The following is a 22,080-nucleotide window of genomic DNA, read 5'->3' as shown; positions in this document are numbered from 1 at the left end:
TCACATCTCCATTAGACAGTTATTATACATCCCCTTAAATGAAAAGCCGCAAAACAAAATCGACAATAGGAAGAAAAAAAAATAAATTAACAATACCATGAAATTAAATACCATGCTACCAAATAACTATTGTGAAGCTCAAAAAAAAAGACAAGCAAGAACCTTCTTGAAGAAAATGATGTCACTGTCATGATCTATGAGTCAGTGAAGAACTTAGTGAGAAAAAAAGTGTTTTGAAGAAATGAAACTAAAACCCAAAACATCAAAATCCATGAGATTTAGTTTCTGCTGATCTTGCTGGTGGGATGAGTTTCCTACAGGCAACAAATAGATGGATTTTGCTTTTTATAATCCAGTCTACTATCTATGACATTTGATTGATGGGTTGAAGTCATTTACTTTTTAGGGTTATTATGAATAGGTGGTAATTTGGTCCTATCATTTTAGCAATGGATTATTCATTGATTTAGTCTTCTGTTACTATTTTACTGGGATGTTCTTCACATTTGACTTTGGTTTTGGTGGGTCCTATTCCTTTTCTCTGTGAAGAGAACAAAAAATCTTAAAAAAAAAAAAAGTTACCAATTTCAGTCTTAGAAAAAAACAACATATGTATTTTCCTTTGCTTCCTTAGAGTTCTGTCACCACCACATGAACAAGTTCGCTCTGGTCTTCTGGAAAATGACATATGTCAATTCCTCCCTGTTACTCCAAGAAGAATAGGACAGTCGCCCATTGTGCAAGGACTGAAAACTATGACAAAACAGTGACATCATAGAAAGAACATTAGCTCAAACATTTTGAGTTTTATTAATTATCTGTGGCTATTCCTTCAAGAAAATACATACAGAAAAGAAACTCTTGATGACCTAACTCACAAAAATATTCTGCTTAGCCTAGTTTATGCAAGAAAATGTAAAGTTTATCCCTACTCGCTGAGCTGCTGCTGCTGATTGTATTTCCCACGAACAGAGCTCACAGTGTGTCTGTGATGCCTTCCCTGTGAATCCACACAATGAAATCATCACTCTTGGGTCCGGTCGCTACGGCTGATAGTCAAAGCCTACACCAATGATCTCATAGCTCTCCACCAGAGGTGATACCAAATGTTGCTAATTTATCTTTCAAAAACGCTTCCTGAGGCAGCTAGTTATATCTAGAGAGCTGAGAGATACCGGGTAGGCAAGCATTATAGAGGCAGTATTCCTGGCTACATGACACTAATGCCCCAGTAATCATGTCATGATAAATGAGGTTTAGAAGGCTGGATGGCAATTTTGTTTGCCTAATCAAGAGTATCTTTTCCTGAGCCAAGTCTTGCTATTCAGGATAGGATGAATTTTCTCTGGAAGGCTTGCAGGCAGGATGCAGGGAGTCAGAATTATTGTTAGAATCAGGAATCTCCCCAGTCTTACTTGAGGCTTGGTCTACCTGCTGCCATCCCCTGCGATATGATTGTACCTTGATACAAGCAAAGAGACGTAGGCAGCACTATTTCCTAGAATGCCTTAAGCAAATCGATTGCTTTAAAATGTTAATAATTTAAAACTTGGGACATTAGAATCGTGTTTAACGCATACAACTAAAGAAACTGACACATAACACATGGATGACACAAGCATGTAAATGCTCAGAAAAGAGAATATTCTACCACCACAGAAAGCAGGAGAGCTGGCTAAGGTCATGTGGGGAGATTTATAATTCACATGGTAGAAAAAAAAGGAGAAAGTAACACATGTAAGCCAACAAGGACTGTGTTTTTAGGAGATTAGAGCAGTATGTAGAGAGGATGCAAGAAATTAACTGGGGAATCAAGATCAGTCAGGGATCAGCTTGCAATTGCCCAATTATCAATGCAATTCAATCCAGGCTTCTGTTAAAGTTCATAGCAACAGGAATACAAGTAGGTAAAAAAAAAATAACTGCCAAGGTGATGACATTGATATACAACAGTGAATTGTCAAAGCCGACAATTCACTGTTTGCATCTGATAACCTTTACAATAATTAAAAAATTCTAATTGACTCCTATCTAAGTCTGTAGTGAACTCTAGATTAAATTCTCTAGAGTAAAAGGGAATGCTCCATTAAAGCAATTAACTGCGAAGTTAAAGACAAAAGCTTCCATTTCCATAAAAGATTGACCTGCTACTGTGATTGAAGCTAACTGTTATAGAGGAACTGACATTTTCTTTGTAGAAATCTTGATTCAGAGCATGTGAGGGTGTTTGTGCAGCATGAACTGTTGACCTGTGGGGAAGGGATTATACTATTAGAAATATCTATTGTTCAGGTTTGGGAGAATTTCTGACTTTCCAGAAGTAGTGAGACTAACCAAAGATAGGAAAGGTTTGAATTGTGTAATAGATAGAAAAGAATCTGAAAGAGTTCTTAGCTACTGAGGAGACCATTGTTAACAAGGCAAATAAAGAACCCCTATTGAGTCAGAATACACTTATCTTCTATGGATGATTTCAGGCCCAGGCTAATTATAACAGAAATAGCAAGATTATATAAAACTAATTATATGCACATATTGTTCAACCTAACTCATGTTAGTTCCTAGAGTAACAACAAAAAGTGCTGCATTTAATCAAGGCAAATTTAAAAATAAAGAAACACTATGGTACTGAAGCCGATTCAAATCCTTCAAGTTATTTTTTTCATAACAATCACTGAACCACCTTGGAAATCATGGAACATTTTTCCCTTTTTGGCAGTTGTACATATTTGAAAATGAGGTTGAGACAGAAGCTGGCCCCTCTCTGCTTGGCAGTCTCTCGGTGCCCTGCCTTTCAACAGTATCTGCATTTCTTTTTCCATCTGTGCTTTTTCTCACCTTTCTCATAACCTTTTCTTCCCCAAGGGGATTCAGCAGCCCTGGTTGTGATGGACAGCAGTCAGTCACCAGACTATTTAGGTTAAGGAAAGCAGAACAGCCTGCTTCAGAGCCAAGCAAAGGGGATACACTTCATCTTAGATGGGGTCAAGAAACACAGTGCTCATGAGAAACATTCTCCAAAGCTGAGGAAAACAGACATGATCACAACGTCCTCCTCCAACTGTCTTTCCCTACTCTACCACTATTTTATATATTTGCCTGAATTCTGACACACAAAAGGCTAACAGATGAGAGATAAAAAGAGAATAACATCTATAGAAACCTTGAGATGGTGTTTCAAATTCCACCAATGAAACTTTGAGTACAAGTATCCATCCAGGGAATGGTGAACTCAAATCATAAAAATTCCAAAGGATTATTAAATTAAATCTCAAATTAAAATAATGATTCATATTTGGAGAAGATATTCAGATGACTTCATTCACTATTGCTTATAATATAGATTCATCCAGTTCCAGAAGGGTAGACATGAAGTTTAACTCAGTTTTCTTTGAGCAAAATGTGCTTTGAGCAGCACTGATCACAGTTCCAGCAGGAACACCTCCAAAATCTGCTATTGCACTCACCTGAGGGTCACACTCTCCCCACGCTTCTCCCAAAACACGGCTAAACATAGTTCAGGTAACAGAGTTGGTCACTTATACCCAATGCAGGCACCACGTGACAGGCAGCCTTTTCTCTAGGACTCCCCATTGATCTAGCTCTTCCTAACAGACACAGTGCTTGTGTTGAAAACTTAGTATATCCTTTCCCCTTGGTTGCCACTTATCCCTTCACAAATGTTAGAGCCAAATCATAGGTACTTGTTGCCAATTCCTGTTGCCTTTTCATTCTCTCTTTGAGATGCTTGCCCCACATAAATATTCTGTATATCTCAATGTGTATTCTTATATACTTTCTTTGTGACTGTTTGTATATGATAAAAGTTACCAAAAGCCTTTAAAGTTGAGTTTTCATGAAATATACATTATTCTAACCTCTATTTATCTCTATCATCTCTCTATCTTTATCACTATCTCTATCTCTATCTCTATATCTCTCTATTCATTTTCCATTGCTTTCTATCATTTTGCTTCCCAGAGCCTGCCTGGATATTTGCCTTGCCAGATGGATTTTTTTTTTTCCAGCAACACTTATAGGAAATGTACAAAGAGTTGAGCAGAAAACAGAAGGCAAAATTCTTAAGTTTATTATCTGGTTTCAGTGGGTATGAATTACTCTTTCACTGATACCTGAGAGGAAAGAAGGATACATACGCTTTTGTCCTGAACTGATGAGGAATGTTGAAGGCCAGAAAGTGAATGATATAAAGCATTGTCATTACAAGGTGGTGAATTGCTATTTAAAGGTTTCTGCATTGCCTCTTTTCCAGGACAGCAGAAGCTGTGCTACTTGGAAGAATCGCAGCAGTTGTTCATGTTAAGAAACACATTTTAAATGTAAAGTAAGAAAGTATCTCTGGAAGAGCTTCTACTGAAGACTCACATTCCAACATTAACCACAAGTACTTCAAGAGGAAATGAGTTCAGCTATCCTCTAGCTACCTAGATGACTGAAAGTGTCACCCCTTCTCCTAACATGATGATGCCCAAATCCCTTGGAAAGTCCTTGAAATAGGCGGTTTCTCTAAAAACAATGATGCACAAAGTCTGTAATACAAAGATGACCTAGTTTAGACAGCCATTTGGCACAACATAAACTTGGCAAAAAGCATGGATGTAGTGTCAATCTGATACTTTAACAACAATAATAGCTCATCTTCAGACATACATTAGGAAGTCAAGATGTCAGGAAGATACTGATATGACTACGGTGAGTGAGACAACGCAGGGTATAAAAGACCATTAACTCAGTTAAACCTCCAAGACCATGACTTTGCATTACAACATTTTCTTATACTTAAACTAGAACCCAACATAGTTACCTTCCAAGCTAGCCATTTTATTCAATTTATCAGTTATTATTTTTAGTAAATAAGAAGCAAAAGGTATTTGGGATAATATAGATTAAATTATTTATTACGTGAAATTTCTGTAGATGAATCAAAATAATCTGACCAGAGGTGATTTCTATAATTTATTTAAACCATTGTGGCCTCAAATAAAGTGTGAGTAAACCTTTATTTATTAATAATAAGAATAGAGCTATATATATTATCCTAAACTGTATCTTAATCACTTCTATTTGGAATACAGATAGATGGATGCTGGTTTAAATTAGAAAATTTAAATGTTATGAATATCTCATTTAAAACAAACAACATGCAGACATGCAAACAAAGTCACCAAAAATATTTTTCATGGAATTATAAAACTAAATTATTCCACAAATTTGCCTAAAACATATCTATTAATTCTGCTTCTATAACTATTGCACACAGCTATATTAATACCTCAACATTTATCCCAATCTAAATATATATGTATGGATATAGATATAGATATGAGATACAGATGGATATGGAAGATAAGTAAATAGACAGATAAATACTATGCATAAGCCTTGGCCTACATAATTTACTTTAAAACTATTACATTATGTTTCTTACAATACCATTTACACCTATAAATAACCTGAAAAGCATCTAATAGAATTCAATGAGAAATTATATAAATATCTTGAAATATTTTTTTACTTAGAAACAATGAAGCAGTTTTACAAGCCATGATTTTCAATGTTAAAATGAGAAAAAAAATTGATAAGTGAGAAGGAATATCACAGTGGTTCACATAATGGACTCTGGAATGAGATTAACTGAGTTTGGATACTGATCGCCACTTCTTTGCAGTCCTGCTAGAAAGTTTTCTACATTTTTGTACTTTGATTTCCTACATTGTATAATAAGAAAATCAGCACTTACCTCATAGACTACTGCAGGGATTAGATGAGACATTTTATATGAAGCAACTAATATTTATTAACATATCAGCAGTAAATAAGTGCTTATATACTTACATATGGAATTACCTCATTTATGTTAAAATACACAGACATCATCATAAATGGCACTTATTTGATGAGCTCATAGATACATGCTTGTACACACAGAAAAAATGAGCATATGAGTGAAACCGACTCCAGTGTGTACTGTGGGGTGTTAAAGTGATGCTATCATTCCATTTTACTCTGATGTATCTAGGAAATGTAACACAATGCAACTGTGGAAAATAATGGCATATAGTCACTGAGTTACTGACATGGAATGATATCCGTGCATAAATCATTACATGAAAACAAGTGTACCAAACAGAACATGTGATAATATGCATTTCTTCATGTAGAATTATGTAGTTGTGTTTGCCTATTGAATAATAAGTACATATGTAGGTCCTTATTGTTTGAAACTTCCGTCATGCACATGTATCTTCTTTGTAAAGGGACTTGCTTTATTATGAAAATAAGCAATACTGCAGCTAGACAATTATACCACCATGCGATATACTACATTCAAACTATACAGGTTGAGAGAATGGCTAAGTTCTATCAAATAAGAGTACGTGAGAAAGACACTGGAAGTACTTACCCACCAAACACCTGCAGAGAAGAGAATTTGGAAGCATCCAAAGCAGTGCCATTTACTATTCGTGCCTTAAATGAAGAATGAGAGAAAACAAAACAGTCTTTTAGCATAATATAACTAATTACACATGAATTTAGAACACGGGTCAACTGCACTACACATGTAACACCTAGTATGACAGATGCTAAGCAGGGTCAGCTCCAAGTCAAAGCTGTGTTTTGGGGAGTGGTGGTTTGGAAATTGGCCGTCAGCATTTAAACAAAAGCATTGGCAGAGACCAGTAATATAGATTATATTCTCTATACGATTGACCCTTAAAACTTGATATGCACAGTGATGTTCATGAATCAGTCAGGAAGGTCATGATTTAGCCAGACTTAAGAACAGATGCTGGGTTTGACCGTAGCAGACCCTAGGTAGGCAAGTGTAAGCTAAAGTAAGCGCAGCTGGCAAGGTGTAACCTTTTCAGAAATGCAACATATCAGGGCACAATTAAAAGACAACCAAAGAATGGAAAGCTGGGATAACATGCACATTTCACAACTGAAACAAAGGAACCAAAACAAGTCTAGTGTGTCACAAACAAACATGTACAAAAGACAAGATCCCTCAGGAGGGAAGAAAAAGTATGATTTAAAACCTTTTCATCCACAGAACTGCTATCTGAAAGAGAATCAGGAAAAGAAGGGATACAAGTTAGATGGAATACATTTCAAGAAATCATCGAAACACACATATGAACAAGTGTTACTGTTACATTGTTTTTAAAAAATGTATGAAGTTTCAAGGGATGGGGCAGTCCATTGTAATTTAGAAAGCTAGAAAATGTCACAGAACGATTGGAAAGTATAAAACATGATTAACTAAAGAAAGCATGTCATATCACAAATGAATTAGTTGAATCAGAGGTCCTATACTCTAACTGGGGCTCTGAAACAGGAAGGAGACAGACATTTCCGTCACTATTACATTGCATAACTGCTTCACAGTACTACATTGAAAGAATCAAGGGAGATCAGCTACTCAGATCAGCTATCTAAAATTGTTTTCATAAGGAGTTATTTATCACAGAATATGAGAATCCAAAGGCTATTTACACTGAATGTCTGTTACAAATAAGAAACCTACCAGAAGGTATACAGATCACAAACAGTAAATGGCACAAATGGAATACAAATGCAAGACGACTCCTCCTCCCCTGTCTGCTGCTCTTTAGATTCAAATTTTCGGGTTTGGATTGGTTTTCCCATAGCCTCCCATTATAATATAAGTTAAATTATAGGGGCAAAATTTCCCACTTTCAACCACTTGTGAATCCAAATTGTTGGACAATAGAATATAGTCTGAATGTTTGGCTAGTTTGTTTGATAAATTCAGGTTTCAATCTTTCAGGGTCATAAGGACATAGTACATTTTTACTTAACATACTGGTACTCTCAAATGTATTCAGCTTTGTTAATTAGCACAAAACTGGAAGACTTCTCTGAGCATTCAAATGAGCAGAATGCAAGAGCTTAAGTGAATTTGGAATTCATTGAATTTAAATAATCGGTCTATGTAGATGAGCCTGACAAACCGACAGATTTGTCACAGGTCATATAGCTTAAATATGAACCTTACTAATGGAATCTGAAATGTGTTCATATTTTTGACGCATTGTGGTTGGACTGAATGCTGCAACTAAAGCTTCTGTACAATTGCTCCAATTTCTCTGAGCTATATATTCAAACGCAAATCATGATAAAACACATTACATAATAGAAAAAGAAATCTTTTTCATGACCATTAACTTTTAATGTACTATGTAATATATGCCAAATTTTAAGTGCTATTCAGCTAACATACCATATCCAATATGAGTTTACCCCAAGGATGATTTAAAATCATGCAATAACAAACTGAATATGATTCATCAATTGCTCTGAAAATTTATCATAGCTGAATTTCAAGATAGTAAAACATAACCAGAAACAGATTCAAGGCTTTGAAACAAAATTTTTTAAGATGTACAAAATAACAGGACTGGAATGGATATTCCTCAGGTCAAATACAATCTGATCAGCTGCCTTTCAGAGACATTAACTTGTATGTAGTCAGGCACGTCCAGCATCACAAAAAGTCTAGCCAAGCTGTTTACTATTAACATTTGCTTCTGGAAACTCTACCCAGTATACTAAAACATGAACAGAAATAAATAATACAGATATTAGAAATCAGAAACAAAGTTACTATTTTCAATTATTATAATTTCATATGCAGAATACAAAAATTCCCTGGAAATTTTTAAGAATTAATAAGGCACTTAACAATGAAACTATTTGATTAATAATATAAAAAAATAATAATAATAGTAAAAAGCTGCCTTTTACATACTAGCAATAACTAGTTAATACATTAATGAAATTATATTGATTTCAAACATCCCAAACTAGGGTTGGCATTATGGCATGTCAAGCTGTATACGGTAACACTGACATCCCATGTTGGAGCCCTAGGTCATGTCCTGGCTGCTCCTCTTCCAATTCAGCCCCCTGCTCAAGTGCCAGAGAAGGCTTATTGAATAAGACGGCTGAGAGAACAACAGGTATCAATGGGAGACAATGAATAAGGTCTATTCATTTACTCATTTTATTTGATAGGTATTGCCACAGAGAGGTAGATTCACAAAAAAGAGAAATTTCATTTCCTGATCGACTCTTCCAAATTGTTACAAGTTTGGGTGAAACCAAGCCCAAGCAGGAGCCTGGGACCCCATGCAGGCCTTCTTCTTGGATAGCAGCGGCCCAAGTTCTTGGATCTTCACCCACTGCTGTCACACCTCAATATCATACTCTCTATCTACCAAACCTTTAACAACTGAAATGGAAGGAACCTAACAACGATTTAAAGAATAAAATTGAAACAAACATAAGGAAAATAAAGGGTAGGATGACAAAAGGTAGGAAGAGGCAGGAAACATTATTATGCTTCTTTTTAGCATTTTTTAATATATTTTTATTTTGAATTTTAAATTGTGGTACAATTTTGTATAGGCTGGGATTCCCTACCAAACTCCCACCCCCGTCAGATTTTTCCCATTTTGTTACAATAGTGTAGTCCTTCATAAGGAATCATAATTAGCATTTGCTTTATTTTATCAATCAGAAATATTTTTTAAAAGACATACAATTGCACACATTTATAGTAAGTGATGTTCTGAGAATATATATTTAACATGCTCACTTAACACTTGTCTTTTTGTGAAAACAATATTCTATGGCCCATATTGTTTTTAATAGAGAAAAATGGTGTATTAATAATATAGTTTACTGAGTAACAGAATCCCAGAACATCTTTCACCCATCTAATTATGACTTACTGTGCATTAATCTACCTTTCCATTTCTTTCCCTCCCAGGTGACCACTTCAACGTCTTTGAAACACCATTATAGTTTTAACTTCTCGGAGATTACATTAAAATAAATTCCATATATAAGTGAGATCACATTGATACTATTCCTGCTATAATTGATTTATTTCATTTTCTTATTTTTTTAAGATTTATTTTTTTATTAATTTTTTATTGGAAAGGCATATACAGAGAGGAGAGACAGAGAGGAAGATCTTTCGTCCGATGATTCACTCCCCAAGTGAGCCCAACGGCCGATGCTATGCCAATCCGAAGCCAGGAGCCTCTTCTGGGTCTCCCACGCGGGTGCAGGGTCCCAAAGCTTTGGGCCTTCCTCGACTGCCTTCCTGGGCCACAGGCAGGGAGCTGGAAGGGAAACGGGGCTGCTGGGATAGAACCGGCGCCCATATGGGCTCCCGGGTGTGCAAGGCGAGGACCTTAACCACTGCGCCACCACGCCAGGCCCTTCATTTTCTTATTTTTAAAAAGTTTATTTATAGGGTCTGGCGGGGTGGCCTAGCGGCTACAAGTCCTCGCCTTGAACATGCCAGGATCCCATATGGGTGCTGGTTCTAATCCCCGCAGCTCCACTTTCCATCCAGCTCCCTGCTTGTGGCCCAGGAAAGCAGTCGAGGACGGCCCAAAGCTTTGGGACTCTGCACCCGTGCGTAGGAGACCTGAAAGAAATTCCTGGTTCCTGGCTTCAGATTGGCATAGCATCGGCCGTTGCGCTCACTTGGGGAGTGAATCATTGGACGGAATATCTTTCTATCTCTCCTCCTCTCTGTAAATCTGACTTTGCAATAAATCTTTATAAAAATCTTTTAAAAAATCCTTAAAAAGTTTATTTATATAAAGGAAACAAATTTCATGTATACAGTTGTAGAATACTTCCTACTGTATCCTCCTTCCCTCACATCCTCTCTCCTCTTTCTTTGCTTTATTTTTTTTATGATTTTTAAAGCTATATTATTTATAAAAGATGAGCAAATTTAACATGTTTTACAATGCAGATTTAGCAGCACAGTGATAACTTTCATTGCTACATCCCATCCTGTTTTTTACCCACCCTCCTTCCTCCAACCTTAGCTATTTTTCTTTTAATTTTTGCAATGACACACTTATCTCCTCAGTTGTATACATGAAATTTGTTCCTTTTATATAGACTTTAAAAATGGTAGGACACCAAATTTAACTGCATATTTATAAGATAATATTTAAAATCAAGTTCGATTTATCCCTAGATGAAAGACTGGTTCAATATATACAAATCTACAGGCATAATATACAATATTAACATAATGAAGGTCAAAAACTATATACTCATCTCAATAAGTGGGGAGAAGTATTTGGCAAAACACAACATGTTTTACATGATTAAAAACTCTCAACAATTCAGTGACAAAGGGAACAGATCTGAGAATAAGAACACTCTATATATCCGTTAACTGAGCAGTGAAAAGTTGAAAGTTTTTTTTTTTTTAAATCAAACATTGGAAGCAAGCCATTCCCATTGCTCCTATTCAATGAAGTACTAGAAGTATTACAACAATCACACTGGCGGAAGGGAGCATTTAAATTACAGAAGAAATGGCCAAATTCTCTGTGTGGAAATAAGGTGGTCTTACATATGTATATACCTCTAAGGAAAAAATTCTAAAGACACCAGAAAAAAATTCTTAGAATAAAAACACATCAGTGTTATATGATATCAGTAATATGATAACAAGGAAACAAGGAAACAAGGAAAAAAATCTTATTAAATCAGCAGCTTTTCTGCATATTATTAATAAAGTATAAGAAAATAAATCGAAGAATATGTGTCATTTATAATATCTTTAAAAGAATAAAACATCTGGATATAAATTTAACCACAGTGATGAAAATTGTAAAACTACCCTGAAAGCTATTTAAAAATTTATGAAATCATTTGCAGAAAATACAAATAGAAACATACCCAAAATTCACACCTTGGAAGAATTCATAACACATTATATAGCTTATGATGTTTTCGCTTAATAGTTTCTGATTTTAAAATGATGCAAAACTGATAAGAATCCAGTAAACTGTACTTTGAGTCTGATTTTGTTCTATTACCTGATAGTGATATAGGTTAAAATGCTTAATTGTGATGCTGGGCAAGGAATTCACATGCTAATAAGAATAAATGACCAGTACTCTATGGTATAGAGTTTAACTATGATGTTTGCTATGCTAGCTTATAAAACCCATTTCTAATCTGTGCTATTTTCCATTTCTGATGGTTTTATTGGGCCATAATCCCAAGACAAATCCAGGAGGGTTTGTGTTATTAAAATCTCATACTATACAAAGTGATGTGCAGATTGAACACAATCTCCATCCAAAAATTCAGGTAAAACCTAAGTAAAAAAGGCAATCTAGATAAATAAAATGTAGTCTCATGCCATCTCTCTCTCTCACACACACACACACACACACACACAGGGAGAGAAGGAGGGAGGGAGGGAGGGAGGGACGGAGAGAGAGAGAGAGAGAGAGAGAGAGAGAGAGAGAGAGAGAGAATTCCTTTGAATCATAAAAAAAGAATGAAATCTTGTCTTCTGCAACAAATTGGATGCCCCTGGAAACTATCATGCTTTTTGAAACAAGCCAGCCTGAAAAAGACAAATATATGTTTTTTGTGACCTTTGGTAACTTATACACAGATTACCAAATAAGTATAACTAAATGATTGAAACTGACATTTTTAAAATTTCATTATTGTTAATAGCCTTTGTTCATACTGGCAAGGAATAGCAGATTTTTATTTGTTTATTTTCTTTCTATTTGCTGTATGTTGATATCTTTACCCATTGGAGTGTTAAGCTTGGATTACTAAGTGAAATGAACGTATACTATTGTAAAAAATATTTTAAAGAAAGAAAGAATTGGTGAAGCAGTCGGGTAGGTGAGGAACATGGGCAGGAAAGATGATAGGGTAAAAAGTATCATTCAATTCCAAATTTGAATTGTGAAATATACCAAGTTTGTCCACTTTATATAATAAGTTATTTTTTTAAAAATTCTGTGTAAGAGGAAACCTGGAGCCATCACATACTCCACATTCAAGCTGTATACAAGGCTTTGGGCAATCAATACAGAATACAGAAAAATCTATAGGGATGAAACAGATTTCTCATTATCTGATAGTCAATTTCAGCTCTTATTTTTACTCTTGTGGAACTGTGATCTTCCTGCTTTTACATGTTGAGTATTATGGTTAGTGATGAGTTAAATCTGTGATTACAGAGCAGATTAAAGTGATGTCTTTGCAAAGACTAAAGAAAAAATGAAATGAAAAAAAGAGGTGGATTGAAGGAAGGAGATGGAGGGAAGCATAGTTTTCATCTTAGAACTGTACCTATGAGAGACATTAAATCTCTCTTTATATTCATAAATTTCTTCCAAAACAAACCAGTCAGTACACAAAAAGTAGCACCAAAAAAAAAAGAAAGAAAATCAAGCAATATTATACTTGTGTAAAAACAAAACAGATTAGAGAACCCAGAAATAAACCTATGTGCATATGGTCATCTAATCTTTGATTAGATTCTTGGCAAAGAATACAAAATGGGAAAAAGATGGTGGAGGAAAAATGGTGTATAATTGGACTGCTATTTTTATCATATATAAGGAAAACTTAAGGCAAAATAAATTAAAGTGTTAAATGTAAAATTGAAACCTCAAAACTCCTAGAAAACCACAAGGAGGTGATGGAAAGGAGGGGATCCTTACAGAGATCTTGGCATTGATTTTTTGGACATGACATCCAAGACAACAAAAGCAAAATAAAGAGGTGGACGGCATTATCCCAGACTAAAAGGTTTCCACATAGCGAAGGAAATAATAACAAGAAAGGCAGCCTTAATGCTAACAGCTCAAATATACAGGAGTACACAGAATACATGTGCTTCTCTTGAGTTTACGTCCAGCACAGGTTCTAATGTGCATTTCCCAGAGCAAGGGATGTGCACATGATCTGAAGCAAAATGTTACCTCCCTGATCCTCACTGCACCTTCAAGGATAACGTGAAGATTCGCAGAGCACACAGCTAAGGAATCTAGCTGTGTAGTGATGTTTCTAACAAGGAATACACAATTATTAATTACTGACCAAAAGAAACCTCAAAATTAATCCCTAATATCTAACTTTGAAGCATATATAATCAATTTACAATAAATGAGACAAAAGTTAAAATGTTTGTGTTTCCTCCCTTGATATTTCTGAAGGAAATTTAGATAGAAAATGTTTCCAAGAGGGAACAATTGGATCTCTAGCCCATCTTGCATAGAGCTCCCATAAATCTTCCTGCTTTAAAATGCATCTTAATAGCATCAATTCCCCACTTGTCACGCTACTTTTCATTATTGTTTTTGGGAAATGGTTTGGTTTATTTACTGTCATACCCAAAAATGCATGATTATAGAAAATTGCCTAGTAGGTCTGAGAAAGCTATCACAAGGGATATGAAAGCAATACCAAGAATAATTATTAACATCACTAGAGGAAACTTGAGATACCATTAGGTTTTACAGACTACCCATTGTGTACAAATTAGTTTTTGCCCAGCCAATAACTAAATTATTTGAACTGTCTTCTAAGGTAGCAATATTTATCATATGCTACAAGCACAGAGAGGATTTTATGCCACAGTGTGGCATTTTACAAACTGCATATGTATTTCTCAATACAGTTGTATGAGTGCTGAATGAGGGATTAATGTTATTCATTCCTCAATCACCACTGATTTCTCATTTACATCCTGGGGTAACCTGAAATATTGAGTCAAAATGACACTACAACATAATAAGCCTACATGGAGGCCATGAATGAAGTGATACGATAATGTATTTCACTGATGAAAGAATTCAAAGACATATACAAATAGATTCATGTTCATGGTTTAGAAGAATTAATATTGCTAAATGACCATAACACCCAAACTGATCTAGATTCAATACAACTCCTTCAAACAATGAAAATTGTATTCCTCCAATACAATTTCATTCGATACAATGAAAGGGGAAATGGCATTGTTCTCAGACACACCAGAGTCCTAAAAATTATCTACAGGAACAGAAGATTCCTAAACTGTCAATATAATCCTGAATAAAAAGAACAAAGATGGAAGTATTAGTACATCTGACTTCAAATTACAGCTGTAGTCATACAGTCAGTATAACGCTGGCATAAAATTATGTATTTGGATCGATGGAAGAGAATGGGGATTCTGAACCTATCTTTTTGCAGCTGACTTTATTGGGTGTTGAGGTGGAGGCATTGTTTTGGCTTGATTTTCTGTTTTTATAATGTTTATAAAAATAGACATTAGAGAAAGAAAAATTGCTTTAGTAACTTATATTTGGAAAACATTATTCATGTTGAAAACGAATGAAACCAGAACACATTCTTTTCTCGTCATGTGGAAAGATCAACTTAAAATAGATCAACGACTTAAAGATAAATCTTTTGGAGAAAATTTAAGGGAAATGCTCAAGACCTTAATTTGGGAAAACAAAAATTGGATAGGACCCAAAAATCATAGGCAACAAAAACAGACAAATGAAATTATGTCAAATTATAAACTTTCTGTACATCAAAAAATAATCAACAAGAAAAGGCAGTTTGCAGAGTGAAAGAAGACATTTTCAAGCTATTCATATGACAAAGGATAAATACCCAGAATATGTATATATAAGTATATGAAAAAAGTGCTCAGCAACACAAGGTATTGGGACATGAAAATCAATAGCATAAGCGGCCAAACATTGACCTGGTTATGATGCTATAACCAAAAGGATAAAAACTTCACAAGTGGTGGTAAAGAGGCTGTAAAGAGTTCCTCCCTTAAAGTGTTGGTGAGAATGTAAATCAGTGCAGTCATTATGGAAAACAGTATTAGGTGCCTTAATAAACTCGAAATAAGTGGCCAGTGTTGTGGCACAGGGGTTGAGCTGTGGATGTTGACACCAACATTTCAGTGTGCTGCTTCTAGTTCTGCTGTCCCACTGCTGCATTTAGCTAACTGCTAACGTCCGTAGAAAGCAGAAGACAGCCCAAGTGTTGGACCCCTGCCACCTATGTGAGAGATCTTAACGGAGTTTCTGGCTCCTATCTTCAGCAAAATCCAGCTCTGGCTATTGTGATGATGCAAGGATGGAAGACCTCTCTCTCTTCCCCTATATGTAAAGAAATGCATTAATCTTTTAAAAACGATAAATAGAACTATTGCCTTATGTACTATTACTACTACTTGGTATGTAGTCAGGGAAAATGAAATTGGAATGCAGAAGTTGCATCTGCACTTGTATGTTCATTGCTGCACTATTCGTAATGATCAAGTTCGAGAATAACACTAGGAGAACACTGATGGATGGACAGAGAAAATGTGTAACATCAAAAAATAACAATCAGAAAAATAGAAATGGCATTCTGTTGCTTACAATAACGTGGGTGGAACTAGGTGCCACAATGTTAAGTAAAAACTAAGTTTAATGAAACAAATGCAGCATATGCTTACTCACAAGTGGACACTGAAAAAGGTTACCTCGCTGAAGCAGAGACTATAGCTACCTCCACCTGCTAAGAGTGGGATGCTTAACAGACAAAGTTGTGGAACTGGATGCAAAGTATAACTTCTAATGTTTTATAGCACAGGCTAATTACGGGTGACAACAATTGTAATTTCAAATTAATAGAGAAGATATTGAAATTTCCCAGCATGAAGAAATGAGGTGGTGTGTATGGCAATTACTCTGATGATTACACATTGTGTAAATGTGCTAGAGTATCACTGTATATGTTTGAGTATATATTGTCAAACATAATGGAAAAACTAAACAAACCAGTAATTACTAAGGAAACTGAATAACTAGAACCATTCTTTCCTGAGGAAAGGATATGAGATACTTTTTAATGTAAGTTTTATTAATTTTATGTGAAACATAGAATTCCATTGTGATACAAATGTGATTATTAAATTAGAATGGACATAGAAAAAAATATACCCACATAATTTTCAAATTAATAGAAGCTTGAACCTGAAATGAGATACCTGATATTACATGATAAAATTATAAACAAGTATCACACATGTACAAAATACCAAGTAAAATTACCTGAATTAATATGGCATGTACATGTATAAATGTATGCACACTTGACAAAATCATGTATGTATAAGTCAAAACACTGCTATAACAGGATAAAAGTATTAATGAATTTCTGTTACTAGAAAAAATATAGACACTCATTCTCATTAAATGCAACTGAAAACTCCAGCTATCATATATAAAACGTAAGATACCCAAAACTAGACAGAAGAGGGCAGATCAGTTAGACTTCTTGGGTACAAAGGTTTAAACTTCATACTGAAAATATATTGTTTGATTTTTTTAAAAAGTTTGTATATGGAGGCAAGTTTCCTAAGAAGTGAATCTTAAGATAGGAGTATGAGTTAGAGTTATTAAGAGAAGTCAATATATAATCAACAGGATCCTTAACAACGGATGGAATTCAAAGATAAGTCAGAGTTAAAAATTGTGAAAGAGAAAAATCAACAAATTCTTGATGGGTTTGAAGACAGAACTACAACTGGCCTCTAGCAGCCAGAAAGTCACACGTAGGTTTATCCTAGCCTTGGGAACGAAAGCAGCCGCACTGATACATTGATTTTAACCCAATGAGAACCACATCCGAATTTTTACCTCCAGAATTCCTACATACAAATTGATGCTGCTTCAACTTTGCGGTAAATCTTTAAAAGCAACACTAGAAAAAGAATACACAATACTCTAGTAACAGCATAAAGAAATATATTCAAAAAGTAAAGTATGAATAACCTACAGCAATGCAGGAAAAATACTTAGGCGACAACCATGGGAAACAAAACAATATGATGATTGTTAATGATTAACAATACAATCATGACAATGAGTGTAAACTGTCTAAATATGCAAAATGATTTTTTAATAATTACAAACAGAATATCCCTAAAATTTATATGGATAAGTAAAAGAACTAGAATAGTTAATACAAGCATGGCAAAAAATCACTCTATCCAATCACACAATGATTTTATGTTTATAGTAACACGGAGATTAAAGTATTGGTGGAAAGAATTGCACATGCAACATAATGGATAACACAGCACATTTATGGAAAACTTTTTGACAGAAGTAAAAAAGAATCAAAATGCTATCTAGTGAAGGATAATCTCTGAGCAACTGATGAGTTACTGAATATTCACAGCTCTCTCCAAAAAAGCAATGAAAAAAAAATCGGTGGAATCTCAACTTAAAAACTCACATTTTAGGAATATGTTAAACTTACACAATTCCTTCTTTTTTTGTTCCTTTATTTTTAAAAAGATTTTATTTATTTTTATTGGAAAGTCAGATATACAGAGAGAAGGTGAGACAGAGAGGAAGATCTTCCATCTGATGATTCACTCAGCCAAGCGGACACAATGTCCGGAACTAAGCTGATCCAAACCTAGAAGCCAGGAACTTCTTCTGGGTCTCCCATGGGGTGCAGGGTCCCAAGCTGTTGAGCCGTCCCTGCCTTCCCAGGCCACAAGCAGGGAGCTGGATGGTAAGTGAGGCTGCCAGAATTAGAATCAGCACCTATATGGGATCTGTCCTGTGCAAGGTGAGGACTTTGGCTGCTAGGCTACCATGCTGGACCCTATTAATTTTTTCATAATGATTACATGGTTGATCATGATTACATGGGAGGATATAAGTTTAGGGGAAATTGGGTGAACTCATTGTTTCCAAATTTACTATTTCTTCTTGTTTCTTGGGGAAGGGAAGAGACAAAGGGGGAAGCCACATGCGACTTTCCAAATGTTGCAGTACCCAGGGCTGAGGAACCACCACCTCATATCAACTCAGGGTCCCAGTGTGCACATATTCTGAGGGTTCTGCCCAAGTGGCTCGGATAGTTCTGAATTGCTGTTGGTTGTACTGATCCAAGGATGATGCAGGCCTCCCAATGTCCATTAGCTGACATAGCAAGCCTTAAGTCTCCATTCACTGAGATTTTTTGCTGTCATCATTTGACTAGGGTAGTTGTCCAGTTTGTTTTGTTCTCCTTCTTCTGCTATAGCACCAAAAGAGTTATATATTCTCTTTTTACATTAGGGTCTGTATCCACTACTACACCTTTTTCACTAAGGGGGGCATGTTCTTGAAGGCAAGCCCTAGGGACCCAGGCCAGGCATCTCAAGCCTCACCAGATCTCATGGGTGCTTGCTCATGAACCTGATGCCGACCTCACAGGCAAGCCAAGAGACCCAGGGCCAGGTGACTTATGACATAAAATAACATGAAAAAAATCAGTAAATGTTGCTCTTAGAAAGCTTTGTCAAAAGAAAGTATAAACTTGAATAAAATATTTACAAACTACTATTCAACAAAAACTAGTTGCAGTATACACATAGATACCTTCACAAGTCTCACACTCTCACATACATACACACAAAAATCCAATTAGAAAATCTGGCCATGTCTTGCATTATTTTCACAGATGAAAACATATGGATGATAAACAAGCTCATGACAAGCTATTCAACATGGATAGCTGCTTATAAAAATGCAAATAAAATCCTTGACAACATATCTCTACATATTTACTAGAAAGCTAAACAAACAAAAACAACAAACAGTAATTACAATACAAATTGCTAAAGAGAATGCACTGAAGCTGAATCTCACATACATCGTTATAAAATTAAAGATTCGCTCAAAGTCCAACTAGCAACTACATTTTTGGGCATTTACCCTGGAGAGAAAGATGTATTCATGCAAATACTTGCACATAATTGATCATAATGATTTTATTTTCTAGATCAAAACATGTAATTAACCAAAATGTCATTCAGTGTTAAATAATTAAGCCAATTTGGGGCATATCCATATCATGGGACACCACTTTGAAACAAAACTAGAATATTTACACCTGCAACCATTTGGATAGATGTCAAGAGTAAATGAGAAAGATCATTTCATCTTAAACCTTAACCACACTTAAATCCCTCAGCACCAAGCACCATTGGCCAAGCAGACTGACAATGAATGCTCTGTGGGCCAAAGATTCACACTCCAGGAATCCCTTGTTCATCTCAAAGCCACACTTCTATTGGTATGAACTAGCAGTCTGAACTACTAGACCATTTATAGACACAGTTCACATTAATTAAGACTATATTCCTGAGCTCACCAAATCCAAATCAACAAGCCAAGTGAGGCTCAGCATCCCACCTAGCCCATTTTCCCCCCAATAAAACCCACTACACACAAAAAAGGAAAAGACAGCAAATGTCAATATAACGATCCACAGGACAAGAAAAAAGCATGGCAGCATGATACCTCCAAAAGAACACAATTCTCCACTATTAGATTCTGAACTGATGGAAACTTATGAAATGTCAGGCACAGAATTCAAAATGATGGTTATAAAGAAACCTAATGAGATGCAAGAGAATAAAAGTAGACTCATTGCAGAAGTGAGGAAATCAAGGGAATCAGTGGATGGAATATCTTTCTGTCGCCCTTAATTCCATAAACCTAATCTGCCTTTCTAATAAAAATAAATAAATCTTAAGACAACAAAACAACAAAAAAAAACCTGATACTTAGATCAATGGAACAGATTAGAGAGACCAGGAATTAAGCTACATATACAAAACAACTAATTTTTTATTAAAGTACTCAGACCATACAGAGAAGTAATCTTTTCAACAAATATATTGTTTGCAAAAATGGGTGCATATTCATATAGAAGAACTAAGACCCAAATTTCTCACCATACCTGGAAAATTAACTCAAGATTATTAAAGACCTAAATTTAAGACTTGAGGCTGTGAAGTTACTGAAAGAAAATTCAGAGGAAACACTCCAAGATATTGGAATAGGGAGCACAACATCTCCTTTTGTATCTGTCCACCACTCAGTTTCCCTGACACTTGAAATACGTGCAAGTGTCCATACAGGTGTGCTTTGGCTTCTGTTTGTCCAAATGGTGCTATTCTTTCTACATGACAGAGACCACTCCTGTCATTTACACACAAGTTACATCAGAGTACAAAACAAAGGGTCTTGGCACTACTTAGTAATGGCTTGTTCGAAGCATAGTATCTGTGAAGCACGGTTCATTCAGAGATCAGATTGCCCACCCTTCTCCAGATCATGTTCTGAGAAGCCCTAGGATTCCTTAGAACTCCATCAGCAGGTGAGACATGATCCTGACTTCCAGGATTCTAAATTGACTGTCTCTGATTCAAGAACAGCTCTTACAATATTGTTTTATAACTAGGATTCCAATTAAAAATTTGGTTACAGTTCTTTAATTTTAAAAGCATGTTAGATAATTTATATTTTTGTTAGATAGAGAAAGATAGGCACATAGAGATCTCCCACCTGATCTGTTCACACCCCAAAGCCTGCAACAGCCAGAACTGCACCAGGCAAAAGCCCGGTGTCTGGCACCAAACCTGGGTCTCCCATCTGGGTGTCAGCAAACCAGGAACTTACATCAGTTGTTGCATCCCAGAGGATGCATTAACAGGAAGCTAGAAATGGAAGCAGAAACAGGCCTTGAGCCTACATACTCCAGAATGGGATATGTCAGTTGTGGCCACTGTGCCCAATGCAACTCATCCCCCTTGTGTTGAGCTTGTATTGTGTTAGAGGATGGATGGTAGAAAACAACGGGCACCACAATCCTTCCTAAACAATTTCCCAAAGTGCTAAGAATTCCTCTATGAACATCACATCACACATACAACATCAGTGACCTTGACAGTACAAGCTGGAGGACAGTTCTCTAGATGCAAAGAAGTGGAAAGCTGATTAAGATTAATTTAGAAGCATAGCAATTCTGACATTCAGACAGGGGTAGAGAATAATGTGGAATTTTCACCCTGAAACTTGGCATGTATCAATGATTTTTCAAAGTTGTTTGCGTTACTTGACCAAGTTGCAACCTGTAAATGAGGTTTTGCTATTAAGTGTAAAGGTAAATGTGAGCTTTTCAAATGCAATTGTGTGCGCTGTGCAAAGACACATAAGAAAAAGGACTAAATTATCAGATTTCCCTTCCTGCCTATATCATCCTGGTGAATTTTAATACAGGACATTGCTCAGAAAATTTCATCCAAAAGGGACAGTCATACTAAACTTCCAAATCTATTGAGAACACAAATGAACACACACACACACAAACCACTAAGCTCTGGCTTGGTTATTT

The 22,080-nt window shown here is 35.7% G+C and overlaps 1 protein-coding gene across 2 annotated transcripts in view; it reads right to left on the bottom strand.

Annotated features, from left to right (window-relative positions):
• UNC13C (unc-13 homolog C) overlaps positions 1 to 22,080 on the bottom strand; it is a 500,819-nt gene that overhangs the window by 386,604 nt on the left and 92,135 nt on the right. For both annotated transcript variants that reach the window (XM_040969448.1, XM_040969449.1), the window contains exons 2-3: positions 7,062 to 7,084; positions 6,425 to 6,489 (exon numbers count right to left, since the gene is read on the bottom strand). In XM_040969448.1, coding sequence (XP_040825382.1) covers positions 6,425 to 6,489; positions 7,062 to 7,084 — 88 coding nt within the window. The remainder of the gene's footprint in view (positions 1 to 6,424; positions 6,490 to 7,061; positions 7,085 to 22,080) is intronic.

The sequence above is a fragment of the Ochotona curzoniae genome, unplaced genomic scaffold (genome assembly GCF_017591425.1).
Source record: "Ochotona curzoniae isolate NIBS_2020 unplaced genomic scaffold, NIBS_Ocur_1.0 scaffold_4701, whole genome shotgun sequence".
NCBI classification, from domain to species: domain Eukaryota; kingdom Metazoa; phylum Chordata; class Mammalia; order Lagomorpha; family Ochotonidae; genus Ochotona; species Ochotona curzoniae.
Note: the sequence above shows the minus strand (reverse complement) of the source record. Positions and strands in the feature narration are given on the sequence as shown.